The sequence below is a fragment of the Acomys minous genome, assembly GCF_964271855.1.
Source record: "Acomys minous genome assembly, chromosome: 18".
NCBI classification, from domain to species: domain Eukaryota; kingdom Metazoa; phylum Chordata; class Mammalia; order Rodentia; family Muridae; genus Acomys; species Acomys minous.
Genome location: NC_140501.1, coordinates 53833657 through 53856202, shown reverse-complemented (window position 1 = coordinate 53856202; position 22546 = coordinate 53833657). Strand labels below are relative to the sequence as shown.

The following is a 22546-nucleotide window of genomic DNA, read 5'->3' as shown; positions in this document are numbered from 1 at the left end:
AACCAGGCATGTGTGTGGTGCACATATAAAACACTCCAAACACATAAAATATGTCTAAAGAAACAAAACAGTACTGCTTTACTTTTTCTATAATCGTGTATGAGTGTTTTGTGTGTACGTGTGTACCGTACATGTGTGCAGTACCCACAGAGTGCACTAGGAGGCACCAGAACCCTTGGAATTGGGGCTGTGAGCTGCCACGTGGTGGGTGCTGGGAATTGAGCCTGGGCCTCTGCAAGAGCAGCAAATGCTCTTAACAGCGGGGCTCTCTCACCAGCCCTCTGCCTTGCTTTGATATCTACCGGCATGTCAGGAAAGTTATTTTATGTGTGTGAATGTTTTTGCCTGAACGCGTATCACTTGCATGCAGTGCTCAAGGAGGCCAGCAGAGGGCATCAAACCAGCTAAAGCTGGAGTTGATGGATGGTTGTGCTTTGCCCTGTGGGAGCTGAGAATTCCACCAGGTTCCTCTGCTGGGGCAAGTGCTCTTAACTACCGAGCCATCGTTCTAAGCCCCGGACTAACTATTCTTGAGTCTGGGACCCTGGGGAGACTCGTTTATAACAACAAACCTTGATCTACAAGACCATATTTTATGGTCTGCAAAAGGCTCTGTAGTCCCACTGGTGCAGCTTGAGTATCCCTCAACAGAAGTGCCTGGGAACGGAAGTGTATCAGATATTGCACCCTGCCCCGAAATTGGATTACCTGCAAATGCATAATAAGATATCCTGGATAAGGGGAAAATGGGAGGGAGGGAGGAATGGGAGGATACAAGGGATGGGATAACAATTGAGATGTAATATGGATAAATTAATAAACTATATTTTAAAAAATTATATATATAAAAAGATATCCTGGATAGGGAATCCATGTCCAAACACAGAACTCATGTGTTTCATCCCCCCTCTCTCGTGTGTATGTATGTATGTATGTATGTATGTATGTATGTATGTATGAATGCTTGCATGTACGTATGCATCATATGCATAACTGGTGCCCCTCTTGAGGCCAGAAGAACTTGTTGGACCCAAAGTTACTGATGGTTGTGAGCTGCCATGCGGGTGCTGGGAACCCAACGAACCCCTGACCCTTTCTTTGTAAGAGCAGCGGCTGCTCTTAACTGCCCAGGAGCCTCTGGAGCTCCTTGCGCACCATTTTTTTAAACATGCCTGTGTTTTCACATGAGGTCACGGATGGAAGTTTTAGTGGGGTGGCACCATATGAGAGCTCATGACACTGTTTGAGGTTTTCAGAGGAGAGCCCTCCCTGGGTGCCAGGCTCTATGCTGAGCATTGTCTCGCTTGACAGAGTCAAGCAAGCAGGACAGATAGGAACAAAGGGCGCTGTGTTGCCGAAAGGGCCAGGAGGAGGAGGAGGAGGAGGAGGAGGAGGAGGAGGAGGAGGAGGAGGTAGGTGCGAGGGGCGGGGAGTGTGTTGCCGGGGAGAGCTGTGAACGCCTTCCTTTGCTGAGGTAGCACAAACAGAACTGCCTCTGTCACTCTGCTGAGTGCCAGCTGGGCCGGGAGACCCACGTGAGACCCACAGGCATATTTCCTGATCAGGTTAATTTGTTATTTGCTGGAAACCAGATCAGATGACCTCCTTCTCTGGCCCATCCCTGGGATATGAAAATGGCTCTGTTATTTGAGACCATTATTCTTCTCTCCATTACCCTATTACATCTATTACTCATAAGAGTGAGAGGCTTCATTCCCCGTTACCGGATGCTGTGGAGAAAGTTCCAGCCCTGATTCTGCGTCCGCTGATCTTATTTAAATTTCACTGGTCATCCACATTATGGGACCCTGATACAGTGTAACTTTGTTTAAAAAAAAAAAACCTTCAGAAAAAAATAACAATAATAATAATTAGAATATTCCAGGAATCCAAATATTTACTGTCTGGACAGCTGATTTGAAATTTTTTTAAAAATACGTTTTATTTATTTTAAGCTTTGGGTGTGGGTGTGCGTGTCAAAACACACGTGTCTGGGTCAGAGGTCAGCTTGCAGGACTTGGTTCTCTCGTTCCACCGTGTGGGTCCGGGGGGGGGGGGAATCAGACTCAGGTCGTCAGGCCTGGAGAAAATAGCGTCTGCTCATTCGTTCACCAGCCCTAGGCCGGGAGATTTAGAAACACCAACTGGATCACTAATGTGTTCCTCTGTCTCCAGAGTGGAGGATGGAAATCTTAAACGTGTATGCTCCCACCCTAGAAGGGCCACACGGGAGCTGGGAGGATGGCTAGAAAGCGTTCTCAGCGCAGGCGTGACGACACACATCAGTAACCCCAGCGCTCCTACTGCAGGGTGGGAGGTGAAAGCGGAAATTCCGGCAGCCCTAGCCTGGTGTGCACAGGAAGGTGATGAGGACTGCCACCCAAGGCTGCCCCCTGACCTACACATGTCCTCACAGTGCGCACATACATGCGCACATGAAAGAACTTGAATAACTGAGAAAGGCTTTGGATTAGGGTCTTGGATGCCCTCGCTGGGATGTAGTCTCTCTGTTTTTGTTTTAGATTTATTTTTTTATTATTTCTATTCATGCATATGTGTGGCGTGGTATGTGTATGTGAGTACAGTTGTCCAAAGAGGCCAGAAAATGCCCTCAGATCCCTTGGAACTGGAGTCCCAGGTGGCTTGTGGGTCACCTGACATGTGTGTTGGGTTCATACAGTGAACTGCTAAGCACCGCCCTCCAGCCCCCTCACCAGGGTTTCCAACCCAAGCCAGGTCAAGTTCTTTCCTATCTCTGAGGAGAAAAGGCCCAACTAGGATACGTTTTGGATTGTTTTTATCCCCCAAAGCTTGAGACCCACCAGGAAGTGGTGATGGGATGTGACAAAATGCAAATGGTGGCTTGTGAGCCAGAATGATCATGGATGTATATACATGACCCCTGTAGCACACAGGTGCACACGGCACCTAACAGCTGAGATGCTGGCCAGTCATTGTTGGAAACAACTCTGTAGAGGTCCCCTGAAAACAAGAGACAGTTTCCCGGTAGCTTTTTGTCCTCTGGTTGAATTTAGAACATATCATTGAAAAACAGTTCAAATTAAAACGCTAAAGATTGGCCAGGCGGTGGTGGCACACGCCTTTAATCCCAGCACTTGGGAGGCAGAGGCAGGTGCGATCTCTGTGAGTTCGATGCCAACCTGGTCTACAGAGTGAGTTCCAGGACACCCAGAGCTGTTACGCAGAGAAAACCCTGTCTCAAAAAAAACCAAAAAACCAAAAACCAAACCAAACCAAAACAAAAACATTAAAGATTTAAAGGGGAAAAAAAAAAACCCTGGTAATTATCTAGTATGAGGACAGCACACAGGAGATTAAGTACAAAAGCAGGCTGCTGTGTACGCACTTGCTGTGATATCTTTGTGTCTTCACTTTGACTCTTCTAGGTGACCTAGTGAACGCCAGAGCTTTTGCAGTTAGAGGCCTCGCTCCAAACTTCACCCTCCTTAACTCTGACAAAAATCCCACGAGTTGTGTAATAAACCACTGGCTTGTGACCTGTGTCCTGGAAGTGCTGGTAGATGATGTCACGGCATGCCGCAATGCCCCTGGGTAGTGAGAGGCTGCAGCCCTGCGCACTTGCAGACGTGAGCTGAGCCATCGTGCGCTTCGCGACTCTGAGCCCTAGAGTTTGTTTTACTGTTCTGTCAGGTACCTGTGGAGGTAACTGATAACAGATGTCTGCATTAAAGGCCATTAGCACATCAGGATGTGTTTGCTGAGACAGAATGGGAGCTGACCGTCTCTGGACACTGACCAAAGCACAGAAGCTATCCCTTTCCTATTGGTGACAGCATTTGGGGCTCCAGAGCCCCTTACTTATGACATTCTGAGACCTCTTTCTGAGTTTATACCCCAGCGAGGAATCCTGTGAGTGGAGAAGGGAAAGGCGGCATTTGCCTGCACGTTCAAGTCCAGTCCCTGTTACTCTACAATACGGGTTTCTTAACTTTTCTCTGCTGCTACAGAGTCACAAGGTAAACTGAGCGGTGTCTGGTGCAGGAACCATTATTAGCTCTCAGGGCAGCATCCAGGGGAAGTGGATCAAGGCAAAGGTAGGGGAAGGAGGCAGTGGGAGGCATGTGCGCACACTAGGAGGAAGGGTGGGGTCCTCCACGCCAAGTGGCCAGCTTTCACCACGGGAGTATGTGTGACCTGGCCCCTCTACCCACCTTCCTGGCCAGCTTCTGTTATTAGTGCCTCATTACTTCTGAATCCTGGAAGCATATAATGTGTGTTTTTGAGTGGATTTTGGGAGAAAGTAGTCAGCCTGTGGAAGCAGACCAGAAGCAGGCGATTTGCCTGTTTGTGTGGCTCTTGCTGGCTTCTGGAAGGTACAGGCTTACCAACCAACAGAAGACCATTCTTTAAAAAGAAGACAGGCTTCCAAAAACATCGGCAGAGTTTGTTGCCCAAACATCTCAGCTTCTTCCTGAAGACTGGGAACCAAGGAGGGTTGGAAACACCTCGGTCTTCTTTTTCAGTACTAGAAACCCCAAACTTCCGCCTCAGGGAAGTGGGGGTGGCTCCTGGGCTTTTTTTTTTTTTTTTATTTTGGCCAAAGGCTGGTGGTTTTTCTCTGTGTTAGTGCTGCCACCTGTTGTCAGTAAGTGGTATTGTACTCTAGCTTCGCTTGGCTCTGTGCTCCTTTCTTTCCTGTGCCTGGGATTGAACCCAGAGCCTCTCCTACACCAGGCACACACTCTACACTGAGCCACAGATCCAGTCCAGTGGCTGCAGCTTAAAAGCCATTTATCTGGGGCACATTTTTTTTTAAATGGTAGTCATAAAGCTCGATGAGAGTATGAAGGCCCCAGCCACCTAACTTGGGGACTCTGCATGCCACATCTTTGCTTTGTTTCTTGGGGCTCCTGGCCAAGCGATAGCCAGTATATGAGATTACAGCTTTTGAGCAAAGGCTGTGGAGAACCAGCCATTCCACTTTGCTCAGCGTTTGCCTCTTTTGTGTTTGTTGTGTTTTTGCTTTGTTTAGTTTTTGTTTTGAGACAGGGTTTCTCTCTGCAGCCCTCGCTGTCCTTGGTTCACTCTGTAGACCAGGCTGGCGGCCACCTGCCTCTGCCTCTGGAACTAAAGGCGTGTGCCACCACCCACTGGCTGCCACTTTTTAAAAAATTATCCTTTTGTTGTTATTGTTTTGCTTTTTCTCTTATTATATTTTTTACTATTTGAGACAATTTTAAATTTTAGATAGGTTTTAGCCGTGCTCTTCTTTCCTCCAGGTCCTTCCAGGTCTCCTTCTCTACCCACCCAATTTTAAGTTCTTTCTCCAAAACAAAACATAAAAACCCAATACAACAACAACCCCCCTGTCAAACCTAGAAAACAACACCCCAGAAGATAAAGAAAACACAAAACTGCAACCAAATAAAAGCACACAAACAACCCTGTGGAGTCTACTGTATGTTGGTCAACTACTCCTGAGCCACGAGGCCTGCCCTGGGGCTGGTCGGTATACCTGATGTCACTCCTTTGGGGAGAACAGGTTTCCCCCCTCCCAACAGTTATAAGTGACAGTTCAGTTGTAAACCTTTGCCCTATAGTAGCTAGGTTTTTATTCATTCCTTTGTTCACTCATTAAAACAAAATATAACAAAGGCAGGTGTGGTAGGGCACCCAGAAGGCAAAGAGCCCAAGCGAAGACACAAGAATCAAAGACTCCCTAGTTTGTATACTCAGGAATCCCATAAGAACACTAAATTGGAATACACACACACACCACACACACACACACACACACACACACACACACCACACACACACACACACACACACACACACACACACACACACACACCACACACACACACACACACACACACACACACACACACACACACACACTGAGGACCTGGCACAGACCAGTGCAGCCTGTGCATGCTGCCTCAGTCTCTGAGTTTCTGTGAGCTTTGATCCTGTTGATTTGGAGGGTCTTGCTCTCCTGGTGTCCTCCATCCCCCTGGCTCTTGCACTGTCTCCGCCCCCTCTTTTATAGTTTTTCCCCCCCTGTCTTGTTGGTTGTTGTAGACATGGTTGCTGGTAGAACTTGTCTGACTAGTTGGGAAAAGAAGCCAGGATTGGGGGTGGGGATGACGTGGGACCCAGACAAACCAGCCCTGAGGTGCTTTTGGACCAGGGCAAAAAGTAGAAGCTTATAGAACAGCTCAAAGGCATTTGGTGCTAACAAGTATTTAGGGCTAGGAGATGCGACTTACTACACTTACTGATTTGCGTGTAGAGGTCAGAGGGCAACTTGAAGGTTCTACCATGTGGGGCCTCAGGGTCAAACTCCGGCTGGCCATCAGGCTTGATGGACAGTGACTTTATCCGCTGAGTTCTCTGATGGCCCTGACAGGCTTCTGGTTATGGATTAGGGAAGGAAGGAAAGGGGCGCGAGAGGAGGAGGTGTGTGTGTTTGTGTGTGTGTGTGTGTGTGTGTGTGTGTGTGTGTGTGTGTAATTAACCCTTTGGTGTTCTGGGCCAGGGAAGCAGCAATTGGAATGAAGGTCCTGAAAGCCCTGGTGTTTTAATGGCCACCCCGGCCCCGCCACACCCGGAATGTGCTTCTTGCATGTCTGCTGTCCAGCTAGACACTAGCTGAATAGAAAAATAGACTTGGAGCAGCAGAGACCAGAACTGTGCTCAGAGACCCAGTGCAGTTGAGAGGCACAGGATGGCTATGGGGAGGAGGGCAGTCTGGGCTGGCAGAGGCTCTTCTTCTGTTTAATGATTTATTGTTTTTACTTCATGCATACAAGTGCATCCCTAGTTTTTATGTCTGTGCACTGGTGCCATCGGAGGGCAGAACTAGGGCATTGGGTCCCCAGGAACTGGAGTTACAGATGGTTGTGAGCTAACCGTGCAGGTACTGGAACCATTAGGAGGAGGAGCTTAGCTTCTAGGAGGAAAGCAGCACGGTGTGTTTCCAAGGTTGTCTGCGGCCCTGAAGAGACCCCAGCTTGGGAATCTGTGTGTCTAACAGAAGCCGTCAGTACTGATCCGGCATTACCACATGACAGACCTTCACCGAGGAAGTGATGGTGACTGTGTGTGCTGGGGCTTGGCCCAGAGGAGGGCTCACACAGGCAGAGTAGTCAAGACAGCAAAACACAGGCCTTGGCCTTCCGGGCAGTACTGGGGGAGTAAACGGCAGTGTTACACCTGCCCAAGAAAGTACTGGTGGCTGTTTTTGTAGAATAATACTTAATGATGGGAAAGAGTTAGTTGGTATATTAAGTGAACACTAGCTTACCAAAAATGATTTCACTTTGATAGAAATAAAGTGTGGCCGGGCTGGGTGACGTGGCTCCCACTTGCGGTCTCAGCACTTAGGAGGCTTAGGCAGGAAGATTGCCACAAGTAAGGCCAAAGTGACCTGCATAGTGAGTTCCAGGCCATCCATGGCTACCTAACAAGACCCAGTCTCAAAAGCAAACAAACAAAATCCCAAACAGCAACAAAGTATGTGAATACAGTGATAGAAGAAGGAGCCGGATGTTTTTAGAATTAAAAAAAAAAGGGAGTGGGGTGGGGGCAGTCAGGCCTGCTGCTGCGGCAGCTCACTTGGTAAAGTGCTCGCCTAGCATGCATGGAGCCCCCAGTTTGGCCTGCAGCGCCACATACATTGGGGAGGGTTGTGAATACTTGGAAGATGGAGAAGGGGGACCAGAGATTCAAGCTCATCCTCAGGTGCCTAGGAAATTTCAGCCTGAGCTGCCTGAAACGGAAGTCTTAACAAACTCAAGGAAACTGCAGTGGAGAGGGGTGCGCATCTCTGGGAGGCAGGGTCACAAGGGATTTTATTTTCTTTGAGTTTATCAATATTTTTTTTTTTACATGTCCTCCTAGGAATAGTTTGGTGTTTTTCGTTGTTGTTGTTTATTTGTTTTTGGTATGAGGACAAGGTAGAGCCAGCAGGACGCCTCCTTATCGCCTTTGGGTAAAGCAGCTTGCCACCAAGCCTGATGTCCTGAGTTTGACCCTTGCAACTTATGCGTTGAAAGAGAGAAGGGACTCCTGCAAGTTGTTCTCTGACTTTGACATATGAGTGGGTGGTACGCACAAAAATGTGTGTGTGTTTGAGAGGGAGGGAGGGAGGGAGGGAGGAAGAGAGAGAGAGAGAGAGAGAGAGAGAGAGAGAGAGAGAGAGAGAGAGAGAGAAAGAGAGAGAGAGAGAGAGCGCGTATGAGCAAGCACCCATTCACTTACTGCCACTTTTGTCCCCTCAGCAGACAGAGCTGATATCCAGCATGCTGTCCCGACGCCTTGGTAAGCGCTCCCTCTTGGGAGCCCGGGTGTTGGGACCTAGCGCCTCTGAGGTGCCATCAGGGGGCAGCGTGCCCTTGGAACCACAGATAGAAGTGCCCGAAGGAGCCACGCCCCAGTCCTCACTCACCTCTAAGGACCCTGTGTGCCAGGATCAGCCCAAGGAAGTCATCAAGGCTCTGGGTACCTCAGGCCACCCACAGGTGGCCTTTCAGCCTGGACAGAAGGTAGGTTGATCCTGACAAACACACACACACATACACACACACATACACACACAATCACACACACACACACACACACACACACACACACGTACCCTATCTCTTGAGCATTGGGACTGGCTGTCTGAGTGACAGGCTGAAGTCCTGTGACCTGGGGCTGTAGGCCGAGAATATACTGTCTTTTCCGACCAGGCCATCTCTACGATTGTTGTATGGAGGAGAAAGTAGCCAGGCATTCTGGGATGCTCAGAACCTCAGGTCAAAACATGGCTTTAGTTCAGTGGCGTTTCGTCTGCCTCACTTCACACATGTAGGCAGCAAGGACAAGAACCTTAGACTCTAGGAGCCAGAGAAGTAGTTTTCAGAAGCTGCATGTGTAGGTGTAGTCCAGATCTGAGGAGAAGTTGTTTTTTTTTTTTTTTTTCTTCCCTTGTATCCCTTTGTCATGGCTGGGCCCGTGGTCACCTAGGCCTGATTTATCACTAGATCCTGATTTTTGGGCCCCTGCCATTGCCTTCTCTGGGTTCCACCCACAGAAGCTTGGCCTTTGTCTTCCCAGAGGCTTGGTGCCCCCTAAACCTGTGTCCTCAGGAGATAGGATGGCCTTCCTTCTCCGGGGCACTCCGATGCTTTCTAGATGCCTGCCTTTCTCCCTGTTCAGTGCATGCTGGGGCTTAGAACTCTCCAGAAGAAAAGCCTTGAGTAAGGCATGTTTAAGAATTCAGAGGCAAGGAGTGGCGGTGGGGGCGGGGCGGAACTGAAGGATGAGCATAAGTTTGAGATTCAGAGAAACCCCATTTGTTGTCCGGCTCTCTAGCCTCTAGGGCGCAAAGCATGTAGGGAGCTGTAGGAGAAGATTTGATCCCTTGTGGCCAGCCTGAGTGCTTGGGTGCGACCACCTGCTTTCTCCAGGCCCCTTTAGGTTGCTATAATGGAGTGCCTAAGGTGGCTTAATAGGTAGACAATAGTTAATTTGGCTCAACCTTCTGGAAACTGGGAAGTCAAAGAGGAGACTAAAGACAGGAAATGCAGGGAGGGTCTGCATTCCCTTTAATAACAGTTCACACTGTCCCTACCTCCCCACTCTCTGGATAGCTCTCCTGTTGTGACAGGCCACTTGAGAGAGTGGCAGTTCTCATGATCTATCTGCTCAGCCTTAGACCCCACTTCCCAACATGGATCTTAGGCATCAAGTGTCAAACATGTGACACTTGGGGGCTGCCTGCCAGGTCTTAGGAACACAAAGGTTAAAGGTGAGTGTATTAAAGCACAAACTGCAGGCAGCACACAGATCTCTGGGGGCTTTGGTGCGGGAACTCCTGAGTGCTGACCGCTGGCCATCATTTCCTCTGCAGGTTTGTGTATGGTATGGAGGTCAGGAGTGCAAGGGCCTGGTGGAGCAGCACAGCTGGCCTGAGGACAAGGTGACAGTCCGGCTGCTGGATCAGAAGTTGCAAATTTGCTGTAAAGTGGAAGAGGTGTGGCTGGCGGAGCTGCAGGGTACCACGTCCCAGGTGCCAGCTTTGGAGCCCAGAGCCCAGGTGCCAGCCTACAGACCTGTGTCCAGGAACATCGATGTCCCGAAGAGGTCTGTAGGCGTGGTGAGGGATATAGACATGGTCTGGGACATGGTGGGGAGAGGTGGGGTCTTGGGTACCTATTTGCTGGGAAAGAAGCATCCTCTTAGGAAGCTTAGGTAATACCCTTTCTTCTCCATAACTCTTTTGGGGTGGCATGTATTTGGTTTGGTGAAAGTTTAAACTCTGCTCATAATTTTTCAGAAGAGACAGGAGCAGATGGCTTAAATCAGTGCCCGCACTGGTTCCATACAAGGTGGAGAAAAATGATTTCAGCCTTGTGGGCTGAGCCGACTGTGCCATAAGCACTTGCTGCAGCAGCCATAGACCCAGAAGCGTTTAGGCACAGATGTGCTTCCTCCAGTGAAAACTAATCAAGGCCCCCAAACTTTATTGTGGCTCAGTGTCATTTGTATATATTGTTTGTCAAGAAGTAAAAATGCTTTTGATTCTTAAATAGCGTTTAAAAAGGCAAAGCCATCCTTTCTTAGCTCAAAACTGGACAGGCAGACAGCGGGCCGTGTCTGGAGCATGGCTAAAATCTATTGTGTGAAGAATGGATTTTCTGTTTAGAGCTTAATAATATGATGTCACCCTGGGACCCTAAATCCCTACATACACCCTATAGTCTATCTATACTGGCCTTTTAAGATTTAAAAGGAGGAATCTGGGGCTGGGAGATGCCTCAGTGACTCTAAAGTACTTGCTGTGCAAGCCCAACCACTTGAGTTCAACGCCTGGAGCCATGGACTGGCTGAAGAAGCAGGAGCCTCCTCCACAGAGCTGCTCTCTGACCTCCACACGTGCTGTGGCGCAAGCGCGCGCACTCGCATAATCATAATAAATAGAAATGAAAAGCAAGAAACATTGGCAGCTGAACTGTTTTGCGTGCAGGATGTGCAAACAGCTAAACTCTGTCCCACCCCCGTCTCTGGGTATGGGGGCTGTTGGCAGATCAGCGGGCTTAAGAATGTTTCTTCTTCTCTTTATTACGTATGGGAGTGTGTGCGGTGCACACATGGAGGCCAGAGGAATAACTTTCAGGAGTCCGTGCTCTTCTACTGTGGGTAGCGTGCACTGCACTCAGCCAGGCAGGCTTGGCAGCAAGCGCTTTGTGTCACCCGCCCAGCAGACCCACGGTTTTAAGGCCAGAGGAGCAGCACTTCTGACTGTATCCTGTGGAAGGCCAGCAAAGAACTTGTTTTTCTATTCTGAGGAGGCGAGAACACGAAGATCGTGTAAAAGTAATGTTTACTATGTGGATGGCTCTGGTCCATCCGCTGCAGCCCAGTTGCACAGTTTAGTAGACCCGGGGCATAAAGAATGAGCGACTGCAGTCCTTTGAAACAGGCAAGCCGCTGGCGGCTTCTTACATTCCGATTTCCCCCAAATACTTTAGATTTCAGATAGTGCCTGTTTTACTTCTGAATCGTATAACTGTATGGATTCAGAGGGAAAAAAGAAAAGCACACATAAAATCCTAAGCAGCCTGTTTAAAGCATGGAGCTTAGCAGCGGGAGCCGGTTTCATCTGGTTATTTATTTTATCCTGGTTTGTTTGCCCATTGGCTTATGTAATAGGTTCCGTTGACACTCAGAAGCTAGCAGAATGCCTTGTTTATTTTGGCAGAGGAGAGAGAGAGAAAAATCCATTAGTGTAATTGTTTCCTCTTAAATTTGAATATAAGGCAGGGAAGGAGGTAATTTCGGGGTTTAGATAGATTCCAGGGGGGCCTCATGTATTCCCCAGCGTCACCTTACCATCTTGATTCTTCTCTCTGCCTCCCCCCTAGCTCCCCGAAATAAAGCGCTCCCTTTTAAGTTGCGGGGGAGAAAGGAGAGTTTCAGGAGAGTTGGTGCTGTCTCAGGTGTCAGCGCAGTTTAAGCAGGGGACGCACCTGCTCATCCCGGGCTCACCTGGAGCGGGGCACCTTCCCGTGGGGCTCGTGGTGGCTGATTGGGTGGGGGCTCTGAGGGGGCAGCGCGAGAAGGCGGTCCTGAGAGGTAAGCGGATGTGGTAGCTTAGTCTGCGGGCTTTGCGGACCAGTCAGGCAGAGGAAGTAAAGCACACTCTCTGCCCCTTTGAATCCAGGAAGTCGGATGCGGTGGAGATGGATGAGATGATGGCGGCCATGGTGCTGACGTCTCTGTCCTGCAGCCCCGTGGTGCAGAGTCCTCCGGGGGCTGAGCCCATCTTCTCTGGTGAGCAAGCGGGGTTGGAGTGGTCCCAGGCATGGCAGAGGCCCGCAGCTGATGCTCTCTCTTTCCAGCTTCTGTTTGGCAGTGTGAGCTTGGCAGTAGGGTTCTGTAGGCTCTTAAGACTTGACCCAGAAGCACAGTTTCCTCATCCGAGCAGAAACTTCTTGGTGCTTTGTGACAGTGACTGAACTCAGCACCAAGCCAAGCTGCCCGGCCACTCCAGGAAGCTCTATGGGAGCCCGGGCAAGGCCTCCAGGAACATTTATTTAGTTCACAAAAGCGGAGCTTTGCTTGGTGGTTCTCTGGTGGCTTCTGATGGTCAGTACTCAGTTCTCAGTGCCCAAGTCAGCCTCACAAATTAGAGTGGGCTTACAGGCTAAGTGCCTGAGCTGGAGTCTCAAATTTGATTGCTTTGAGCTGGGCATAGTAGCACACGCCTTTGATTCCAGCTCTCGGGAGGCAGAGGCAGAGGCAGAGGCAGGCCAATCGCTGTGAGTTCGAGGCCAGCCTGGTCTACAAAGCGAGTGCAGGACAGTCAAGGCTACACAGAGAAACTCTTGTCTTGAAAAACCAAAAACAAACAAACAAAAAAAATCCAAAAAAAAAAAAAAATTTGATTGCCTTGTACAAACCAGTAGATAGTGTGGGCCAGTGAAGTGTCTCTGAGTAAAGGTACTCGCAGCCAAACCTGATGACCTGTATTTGGTGCTGAGACCCACATGGAGGAAGAAAAGAGCTAAGTTGCCTTCTGATCCCCACTTATGCTCCTCCCCAGCCCCCACGGCTCTGTCTCTCTCTCTCTGTCTCTGTTTCTTAACCCACCCCCCTCCCCACAGTAATTTTTAAAAAAGTCTCAGGGCCTGGAGAGATGGCTCAGAGATTAAGAGCACTGGCTGCCTTTCTACAGGTCCTGAGTTCAATTCCCAGCAGCCACTTGGTGGCTCACAACCATCTATAATGAGATCTGGTGTCCTCTTCTGGTGTACAGGCACATGTGTAGATGGAACATTGTATACATAATGAATAAATAAATCTTTTTTAAAAGCCCCCAATAGTATGACTTCTGATTTATAGATAAAAGCAGAATTCTCTGGTTATAACCCTCACATACTTTACCAGTCCCTGGGGTGAGGAGCAGCCTAAACAAGGATTACAAAGTAAGGCTTGTGACAAGACTGCTAGTGACTTAAGTTATTTTAATGTAAATTCCTCATTTGCCAGTCTTAAAGCCTGTTTAAACACTTTTAGGAGAACATGGAGTTAGTTCTAGCTCATACTGAGAGGATACTGACCTTTACAAGTGTCCCTCACAAGTAAACATGTAATTATTCTACCCAGAGGCTGTCACTGCACCTGGGGACATCTAGTGGCGAATCCGAGCAGTGCAGCCTGCTTTAATGAACACAAGAAGACACAGAGGAGGGGGTGCCAAATTCTCAAGAAGTTTAAGAAGTCCAAGAAGCTGAGTCAGCAGATTCAGGAAAGGCGCTGAAGGGAAAAAATATGGCTGGAGTTCCCTCTCCACGGGGCCATGATCAGTTGCCTTGGCTGTTTCTTGACTTCTGCCCTAAACGTCTACTGTTCTAAATTCTGTTTGTAGCCATGGTGCGCTCTCAGTTTTTAGGAAGAGCGAGGGATGAGCGCTTTGAGACTGGGCAGGGGTGTCTGGGGAGGGAGGGGTTCTTTACCCAGCGTCCTGTGTGGGCAAGTGTCCCGTAGGAGTAAAGAGAGTCTGGCTTGGAAATATGGGGCCTCGGCGTCGGCCCCCGCCTTCAGGTCTGTCCTGCTCACCTAGCGGGTGGCGGTGTCTCTTTAAGCCCAGGATCAGGAGACGCTGTTTACAGTTTGGGTAGGAGCTGGGACTGCTAGGAGATAAGTTTTCCCCATTTTTCTTGCTATTGCCACGTATTAGACTTCCAGGTTGTCTTATGCTACAAAGAACAAAGTAAAACACACACACACAAACACACACACACCCCCCACACCATCCCCCCCCCCCACAATTTAAAAAAAACTAAGCAGGAGAATCCCACTTGTTATATTTTTCCTTCTTAGGCCTCTGAGTTTGAGGGGGCAGTGACAGGTGTGACAGGGCCTCCTGTCACCTGGGAGGTCACCTGGTTGTATTCTCTGAGAGTCCTGGGAAGTTTCTTTTCCCTCACAGGTGTTCACACTGAAAGGCAGTTTTCAGGCCGTTCATCAAGAAGGCATCCCAGGGTTGCTTCCACCATGTGGATGTTCTCAGCCAGGCTGGAACCAGAACAAGTCCTTCCTTTTAGCATGTACATCATGAACTAGGTTTTAATTGCATTCTTTTTATTAATCCCCAATGAACTGTAGTTACTGTGTGCATGTGGTGGTCGGTGAGGACCCATGTGGCCGTGGCAGAAAATACCCAGCAGGCAGAGTGGTTGTAGCACCAAAAATTGCCGTAGAATTTGCACCTGCCCTCACCTTATAGCTCAGGAAGAAATTTCAATAGTAATTAAAATTTTAATAATATTTTAGTTTTTATCATTTACTTTTTTTTTTTTTTCCTTTGACCCTGGGGATAAGCCTGAGTATTCTTCCCTCCTCTCTCTGTCTGGCCAGTTTCCCGCGCAGCTTGCGGTGACCCGTGGAAGGAGAGCGGTGACGTGTCAGACAGTGGGAGCAGCACTACCAGTGGGCACTGGAGTGGGGGCAGTGGAATCTCCACCCCCTCGCCCCCCCACCCTCAGGCCAGCCCCAAGTACCTGGGGGATGCCTTTGGGTCTCCTCAAACTGATCATGGCTTTGAGACTGACCCCGACCCTTTCCTGTTGGATGAACCAGCCCCACGCAAGAGGAAGGTATGTGTCTGGTGGGCATGTGAGTGGGGGTGAGCGCGTGGGTGGGTGGGGGCAGCCGTCCCTAGCCAAGCAGAGTTGCCATAGGTCCCAGCAAGTGCTAGTTTCCCTTTGTTGCACTTGTGAAACTCCAGACGGAGGCGGCTGGTTCCTCTTCTCTTTCAATTTTTTTTGGGTGTGTGTGTGTGTGTGTTTGTGGGTATGCATGCACGTGGAGGCCAGAGGTCAACCTCAGTCAGGTATTATCTTGAGGTGCTGTTCATCTCTCCCACCTCACCCCATCTTAGTTGTTGAGACAGGTTCCCCCAGTGAGCCATGCCTTTTGTTATTCTAAGCATGGGCCTTTCTTTTTAATGTGACCACTAGGTCGCTTCTCAAGTTCTCTTGTGCATGTTTCCATGCCCTCTGGGAGTCTCTTTCCTGGAGTTGGTTTTTTTTTTCTCTTTTGGGTCTGGTTGAGGATAGCCGGCAGCTGAATCCCTCATCGGGCGATGAGCGAGGCTGGGAAGAGGATTGCCATACAGCAGTTACTAAGACTTCTTTTCCCCCTAGAACTCTGTGAAGGTGATGTATAAGTGCCTGTGGCCCAGCTGCGGCAAGGTCCTGCGCTCAATTGTGGGCATCAAACGGCACGTCAAAGCCCTCCACCTGGGGTAGGTATTGTCGTGTCGGCGCGCTTCTACCCCGCCAATTCCCAGAATGCTTCAGGTGGCTTGCTACCGGCACTACCCAGTGCCTCCCCTGACCACTGTTAAGGCAATGCCTTTGCGGCCAGGGAGACTCTGCGCCATGGTCAGTGTGGATGCTATTGCCAGAGTCTTTCTGTGTGTCTTGTGGTTGTATCTCCATACCTGGTATAGGAAGCAAAGTGTTTCAGTTTGGTTTAATTGCTGGTGAGATCCCGAGGCTTAGACATAGCGGCCAAGCTACACCTCTGCTGCTGTGTTGCGGGAGTTTGGTCTGTATCAGCTGTGGTGCTCGTGTGAGGGTCTCATCTCTGTACAGTGGCTCTGGCATGAACTGCCACCCAGGCCTTGAGAGCATGCTGTCATTGGGCTCGTGCCAGGGCTGGGTCTGTGTTCACACATTTGCTGTTGTGTGAGCGCTCGTGCTGGGAGGACTGTCTCCTATGGTCGGCCATGTTCTAGTCCCTCATGACCTCCTCTGAGAGCAGGGGCTCCTGGATGCTCTCATGGATGTCTCCCCTGACTTCCTGGGTGGGCACACTCAGTTCCTCCTTGTAACTTTCTTTCCTCTGGCTTCGAAGCAAGGCAGCATATCCTTAGTGACGCCCGGATGTCTGTTCCACACAGGGACACTGTGGACCCTGATCAATTCAAGCGGGAGGAAGACTTTTACTACACGGAGATGCAGATGAAGGAAGAGTCTGCTCTGGCTGTGGCTGCCCCCCCTGCCCCTGGGACACCCACCGGCGAGCCAGCGCCCACCTCCCGTGTGACCAGCCCGTCCCTTGCTGCTCTTTCATTGCCTCCACCTAAAGTCCAGTCCTCTGGTCCAGAACACCCTGGCCTGGAATCTTCCCTGCCCTCAGTTGCACTCAGCAAGTCAGCTCCTGGCTCTTTCTGGCACATTCAGGCTGACCATGCATACCAGGTATGGAGCAGGCATGTGTGGAGGCTTAGCCTGGGACCGCGGTGGTGACTGGCTTGATTGATGTCTTGAGTCTTTTGGCCAAGTTGCTAATGTTACTTCCACAGAGAAGGAAAAGGGAAGACTGGGGGGTGTAGGCCAGCTGGTAGAGTGCTTGCTTAACATGCACAGGGCCCTGGGTCGACCCTCAGCACATCATAAACCAGGTGTGGAGGCCTCACCTGCCGTCCTGGCACTTAGGGGTGGAGACAGGAGGAACAGAAGTCCAGGGTCACCCCAGGCACGTCGGGAGTATAAAGCCAGCTTGGGCTGCATATAAACACTGTCTCAACGACAGTGAACAAAACAGGAAGGAAGAGAGAGGATCCCCCTGTAACGCTGTAGAGGTGAGAAGTCCAACCACAGGTCAGTGTGTGGATGTGAACTGAGAGCTGTCTTGTTGCTGTGGAGACGGTTAGAAGCCCCGGGGACTGTGTTACAATAGCCCATCCGCTTTGAGTACTTACTAGGTGTCAATATCCAGTTAGGAGAGCCTTTCAGTTAGACTAGGACATGGTCCCTGCTCTCACGAGGTACACGGTGGAGCTAATATTAGCAATGAGGATTTGTCAAAGTGTTATTTCCTCAGGTCATGGGAAGATGTGCCATTAGGCCCAAGGAAGATGCTCCATTATGTTTATGGGCCTGGGAAAGTTGTCACAGTGAGGAGAGGAGGGCAGTGTCACTTAGAGTGAACTCCAGCCTGCAGGCTAACTAAGCTCACATGTCCATATGCTGGTATGCTGACTTGAAACCCTTTCTGTGGTTATAGCTTGGCTTTAGCAGTTTGCAAGTTAGTAAATAAAAAGCTTTGCTTCCAGCTAGGTGTGCTTGTACATGCTCCTAATACTGGTACCCAGGTGGTCAAGGTCATTGTGGGCTACGCAGTAAGGCCCAGTCTCCACCCCCAAACCAGTGGTGCTTTCAATGAAAAAAAAAACTTTACTAAATTAGTGGGCTGTCCTCCTTAGAATTAGTAGCTACTTAGTTTGTATGTGGCTAAGGCTCAGCCTTCACTGACCCTGAGGCATCTGGGTCATGTGCCCAGCACTGTCACAGATAGATCTAAGCCAGACATCCCTGCCTGCCTGGTGTCCCCCCCCTCCGGAGTAGTTGCCTGTCAGGTTGCTGTCCTTTTCCAGGAATACAGCTCAGACTCAGAAGGCTTTGGACTTTTTTTTTACCCAAAGCATGTTCTCAATAGGCCTCTGGGGGGTAACACCTGTAAGGACTGAGTCAGGAGGCTGGCCTATCTAAACAGCACGAAGGGGAGGGTTACAAAGTAGGATTGGAGCGTTCCAGGAACGAGGCGGCGGCTGAGTTGAAGGGTTAGAAGCTTTGAGGCCACTCAGGGGAAAACTTACCTAGCTGCCTCAGTGTTTTCCAGGCTCCCGACCAGGCAGAGATGCACCTTCTGTTGCCAATGGGAAATGGCTGGGCCCTGAGGCAGATAGATGTTTACGCAGTTGAGCCCAGGCTGATGCCCTCTTGTCTCTGCAGGCTCTCCCATCCTTCCAGATCCCTGTCTCCCCCCACATCTACACCAGCATCAGCTGGGCTGCTGCCCCTACCACCACCACCCCCCTCTCTCCGGTGAGTGTGCACCCCAAAGCTCTTACACACATGCCCGGGGGCTGGCTCGGGGACTGTGCCGTTGGTACATAGCACATGGCTGGTGTTGCCTGCCTCTGCCCCCATACTTTGTGAAGATCACTGTGTGCCCCTCTGACTACAGCTCCTCTCAGCAGCCAGCAGGACACTTCCAGGGGGGTCAGGAGGGAGCAGTTTCTTGCTCAGAAAAGTGCTGGACAAGGCTAGATTCGGTCCCTCGTTACTGTGAATGTCTATGAGTGCTTGTCAGAGTTCTAACGCCTGGACGAAAAGGAAGGGAGAGCATATGAGGCTGTCAGAAGGGAGGACACCAAGGAAGATCATAAGGGCACTCCCAGGAGTCAGGCCGCCATGGCCCTGTAGCCTTGGCTCTGAACGGAATTAAACTGGAAATCCTTAGACCCACACATGGGTGACTCTAGATTCAGGTGTCTGTTACGGAGAGGTATCACACACTGCAGAACCTAGTTGATAGAAGGTGTCACTAAGGCAATACGGTGCCTCTGTTTGTCCCTTGTATGGTAACTCCATCTAAGTCCCCTTAACCCCTCAGGGTGGCTCTTGTCTCTGTCCCTGACCCAACTCTATCTGCTGAGAATGTCCTTCTAGGGGAGGCTGCATGGTCCCCTGCACTAGCACCTGCTCTGGGGCTCAGGGAGGCATGGCAGGGCCCAGGGAGTTGCCTCTCTGTCCTAAGGGGGGGTCTTAGGGTCACAGCCCGTGCTTATAATTCTCATACCCAGGTCCGGAGCCGCTCACTCAGCTTCAGCGAGCCCCAGCAGCCGCCACCCACAGTGAAGTCTCACCTGATCGTCACCTCCCCACCCCGGGCTCAGAGCAGCACCAGGTGAGCCATCTCATCCGCAGCCTTCTGGGTTCTGTCCTCCGTTGGCACTGGTGATGTAGACTTTGAGTCTACCCAGCCATGGTCCCCCAGGGTCAGTCCCCAGACGCAGGCCACACTGGTGGAGCTGCCTTCTCTTCCCTGCATCTCTGACTACCCCTTCCAGCTCCTGCTCATGCTCTGCTGTGATCTGGGTCTAACCTCCACTGAATGACGCCACCCTCATTTCATTCCCCGTCAGGAAAGCCCGAGGAGAGGCCAAGAAGTGCCGTAAGGTGTACGGCATCGAACACCGGGACCAGTGGTGCACGGCCTGCCGGTGGAAGAAGGCCTGCCAGCGCTTCCTGGACTGAGCCTGCTCCCACCACTCCTCACCCCGCCAGGCAGCCAGGAGGCCTCCTCCAGGCCTGCAACCATCAGCAGAACACAGAGAGATGTGGAGTGGATGCGGGCAGCTGGGGCTCCGTTGGCTAAGATATATAACACTTAAAAACACTTTCTCCCCCCTTGTGGGAGTGTTTTATTTTTTAAGAAAACTAAATGAAACTATTTTCCCCCCCATAAAATAGGAGAGAGCCAAAATTGACCAAGGGTATTCTGCAGCGAACCAGAGACCAAAGAGTCACCCCACATCCCACCCCCACCCCATCCTGCCCTCCCTGGGACTAGTTTGTACGCATCAGAAGTAGGACAGGAAGCCTTGTCCACTTGTACGCTGAGCTGCCGAGGCCTTTACTCTTTCAGCTATTCCAGAATGGACTGTGAGCAAAACAATTTTTTTTTTTTTTTTTTTTTTTTTTTTTTTTTTTTTTTTTAGTGAGCTCTTTCTGGCAGGTGGATGGCCTGGGAAGCAGTGGCGGGGCCCTGGGAAGAGCAGGCAGCCATGCTTGAGAGGCAGCCTCGCTTCTGTTGGAGCACCTCCTGCAGATGGAAAAGGGACACCTTCTTATGTGGCAACTTTTGGATCTGGGTGCCCTCAGATGTTGGGTTGCATGCCAACAAACATTATGTGGCGTCTTCTCCAAGCCTGTCCCCCCTGCACACCTCCCCCCAAAAAAGCTGAGCTGAAAAGGCTAGTATGAATTCAGTTTGACAATGTGGCCTTGAAACACTACCCCGAGCACCCTTCCAGCTCTGAGAGGACGCGAGGAGGGTCTCCACAGAAAGTCTGTTCCCGCTGAGTCAAGTCCTTCCCAGGCCCCTTCCCTCCAGAGTGTCACAGAGGTGCTAGGATGCCGGGTCTTCTAGTCTGACGTGGAAGTCCTGGATGAGGAAGCCCTTCTTTCCCTAGGAGTCTCGGGGAGATCTTAGCAGACTCTGCCTCTGGGCCTGCTCAACATGACTTCCAGGACCCAGCTGTCTTGGACTGACACATCCCAGGTGTCCTCCCAGGCCTAGGGACTGAGCACCATTGGGTCATTTTAGTGGTCATGGAGACCATCCTCCTCACCACTGTGGCTCCATTGGTGGCAATCCCATGGGAAACGCACATCTACTTTACAGTCTAAGACACTGTGACCCCGAGGAACTGTGTGTGTTAGTCTGGGCTGCTGGTGGAGTCGGGGCACTAGTGTTTGTGTGTCTTTGGCGGGGTTGTATTTTTATAACAAGCCAGGCCAGCCAGAGGTGGCCCTGGACTCTTCTGCCCCTTCAACTTCATGGATAATTAAGAGCTGGCAGCCGAAGTTTCTTTTCTCTCCTTAATTCCCATGATGCTTAGCTTCCGATCTTACTGGATTCAGGAGGGTAATGTAGAGAGAGTTTCTGAACATGGAGGGACCCCACCAAGAGGCTCTCCTCTCCCCTTATCAATCCCAGCGTGGACCGAATGTCCACTTCAGCAGAGGGATTTTAACCCCAGCCTTGGTTTAGAGCATGTAGACATGCCTGACTGGAATGATTTTCTCCAGCCGAAGCAGGCTTCCTACGCCATTGGCATGCCAGGCAGAGACAGAAAAGGGAACCGCTGGGATGGTTAAAAACTGAAGGAGTCTCGATTTTGTTTGGTTCTTTATTTCATTTCTGTGCAGCCTGCCACGCCTGCATTTGTTCCCTCTCTTTTCTGGTGGCGATGGCCTCCTACCCACTGTCCCCACTCAGCCCGGCCCCTGCGCTCCCCCACCCCCACCCTCCATCTTGACGCTTTCATGTTGGTTCCTGAAACATGGTCTGGCTTTGAGTTTGAAGGGCAAGGGTGGCTTGTGAACACAGCCAGCCATCCAGGCCCACTTTTTTCATGTCTGTTTCTCCCTGCTTCCCGGCCCCACGGTTTGGAACCTGACTGGGTGAAGGTGCCACAGGTGTGTTTTTGAAAGCATCAGGACCTAGCTTGCAAGCAGTTATCTCGGGGAACTGTCCAGCCATGTTGCCGCTCGCTACTCAGAGCTCTCAGAGTTACCTTCAGAGGTGGTGCCATGTTGGGAGCAGCCCCAGTGCGCCGGCACTGTACTCACTCTGTGCCACCAGTCCAGGGATACTGTCTGTGGCCAGCTGAAGTCTCAGCTACAAAGCCAAAGGGCTGTCTGGTAGCATAGGCTTGGATGGATGATAAGGCTTTTAACCTGGCCCTGAAACAATGTTGCCTCTCAGACAGTGCTGAGAGCAATGGCTGCCTTGTCAGAGTGAGCACCCAGCTTGATGCCTTAGACAGGACCCTATGAAACTGAGTATGGAATCTGATCTCGTGAAAAAATAATCTGTTACTTTCTGGTCACCCCAGGTTCTGACTTTACCAGGGGCAAAAAAAAAAAAAAAAAAAGAAAAAGAAAAAGAAAAACAAAAACAAAAAACACACACAAAAAAACCAAACAAACAGGGAGAAGAATCCCATCTGTGAATTTGTCTTATTGATGCTTTCCCCCTCCTCCACCCCATCCCCGCTGTCTTCCAAGTATTATTTTTACTGTTAAGATTTTTTTTAAATGTGAAATGAAATGTAATGTTTTTACAGCAATGATATGAAATATATTTTATAAGGAATAAAATGGTACATTGTCTGACTTAGTGTGTGCCTGATTACTTTCCTGTTCCTACAGTAAGTGACAAATGATAGCATGTGACACTGTAGGTAGGGGGACTCATTTGCTTTGGTTGATTGGGGATGTGGCTCAGTTGGAGGAGCGTATGTCTGGCTCTGGGTTCAGTGTCCTAAAACAAATTCAAGTAGGCTGAGTGCTTATAGTAACTATCTTATAGGAAGTTGTTTTTTTATTTTTTCTTTTCCTTCCTTCCTTCCTTCCTTCCTTCCTTCCTTCCTTCCTTTCTCTCCTCTTCATCCTCGTCTTTTCTTTTTGAGACAAGGTTTTTCTGT

At 50.1% G+C, this 22546-nt stretch overlaps 1 protein-coding gene across 3 annotated transcripts in view; it reads left to right on the top strand.

Moving 5' to 3' along the window:
- Positions 1-22235, top strand: part of ZNF395 (zinc finger protein 395) — a 42206-nt gene extending 19971 nt beyond the window's left edge. Inside the window, exons 2-10 of one of the 3 annotated variants that reach the window (XM_084767723.1) lie at positions 8271-8531; positions 9884-10116; positions 12197-12306; positions 14896-15134; positions 15684-15784; positions 16445-16745; positions 18282-18374; positions 19136-19239; positions 19478-22235. In XM_084767723.1, the coding sequence (XP_084623849.1) occupies positions 8289-8531; positions 9884-10116; positions 12197-12306; positions 14896-15134; positions 15684-15784; positions 16445-16745; positions 18282-18374; positions 19136-19239; positions 19478-19589 (1536 nt within the window). In that variant the 5' untranslated portion in view covers positions 8271-8288 and the 3' untranslated portion in view covers positions 19590-22235. Of the gene's footprint in view, positions 1-8267; positions 8532-9883; positions 10117-12196; positions 12307-14895; positions 15135-15683; positions 15785-16444; positions 16746-18281; positions 18375-19135; positions 19240-19402 lie in introns of all 3 variants that reach the window. The other 2 variants (XM_084767722.1, XM_084767724.1) reach the window with 2 other exon arrangements.
- The last annotated feature ends 311 nt before the right edge of the window (positions 22236-22546 follow it).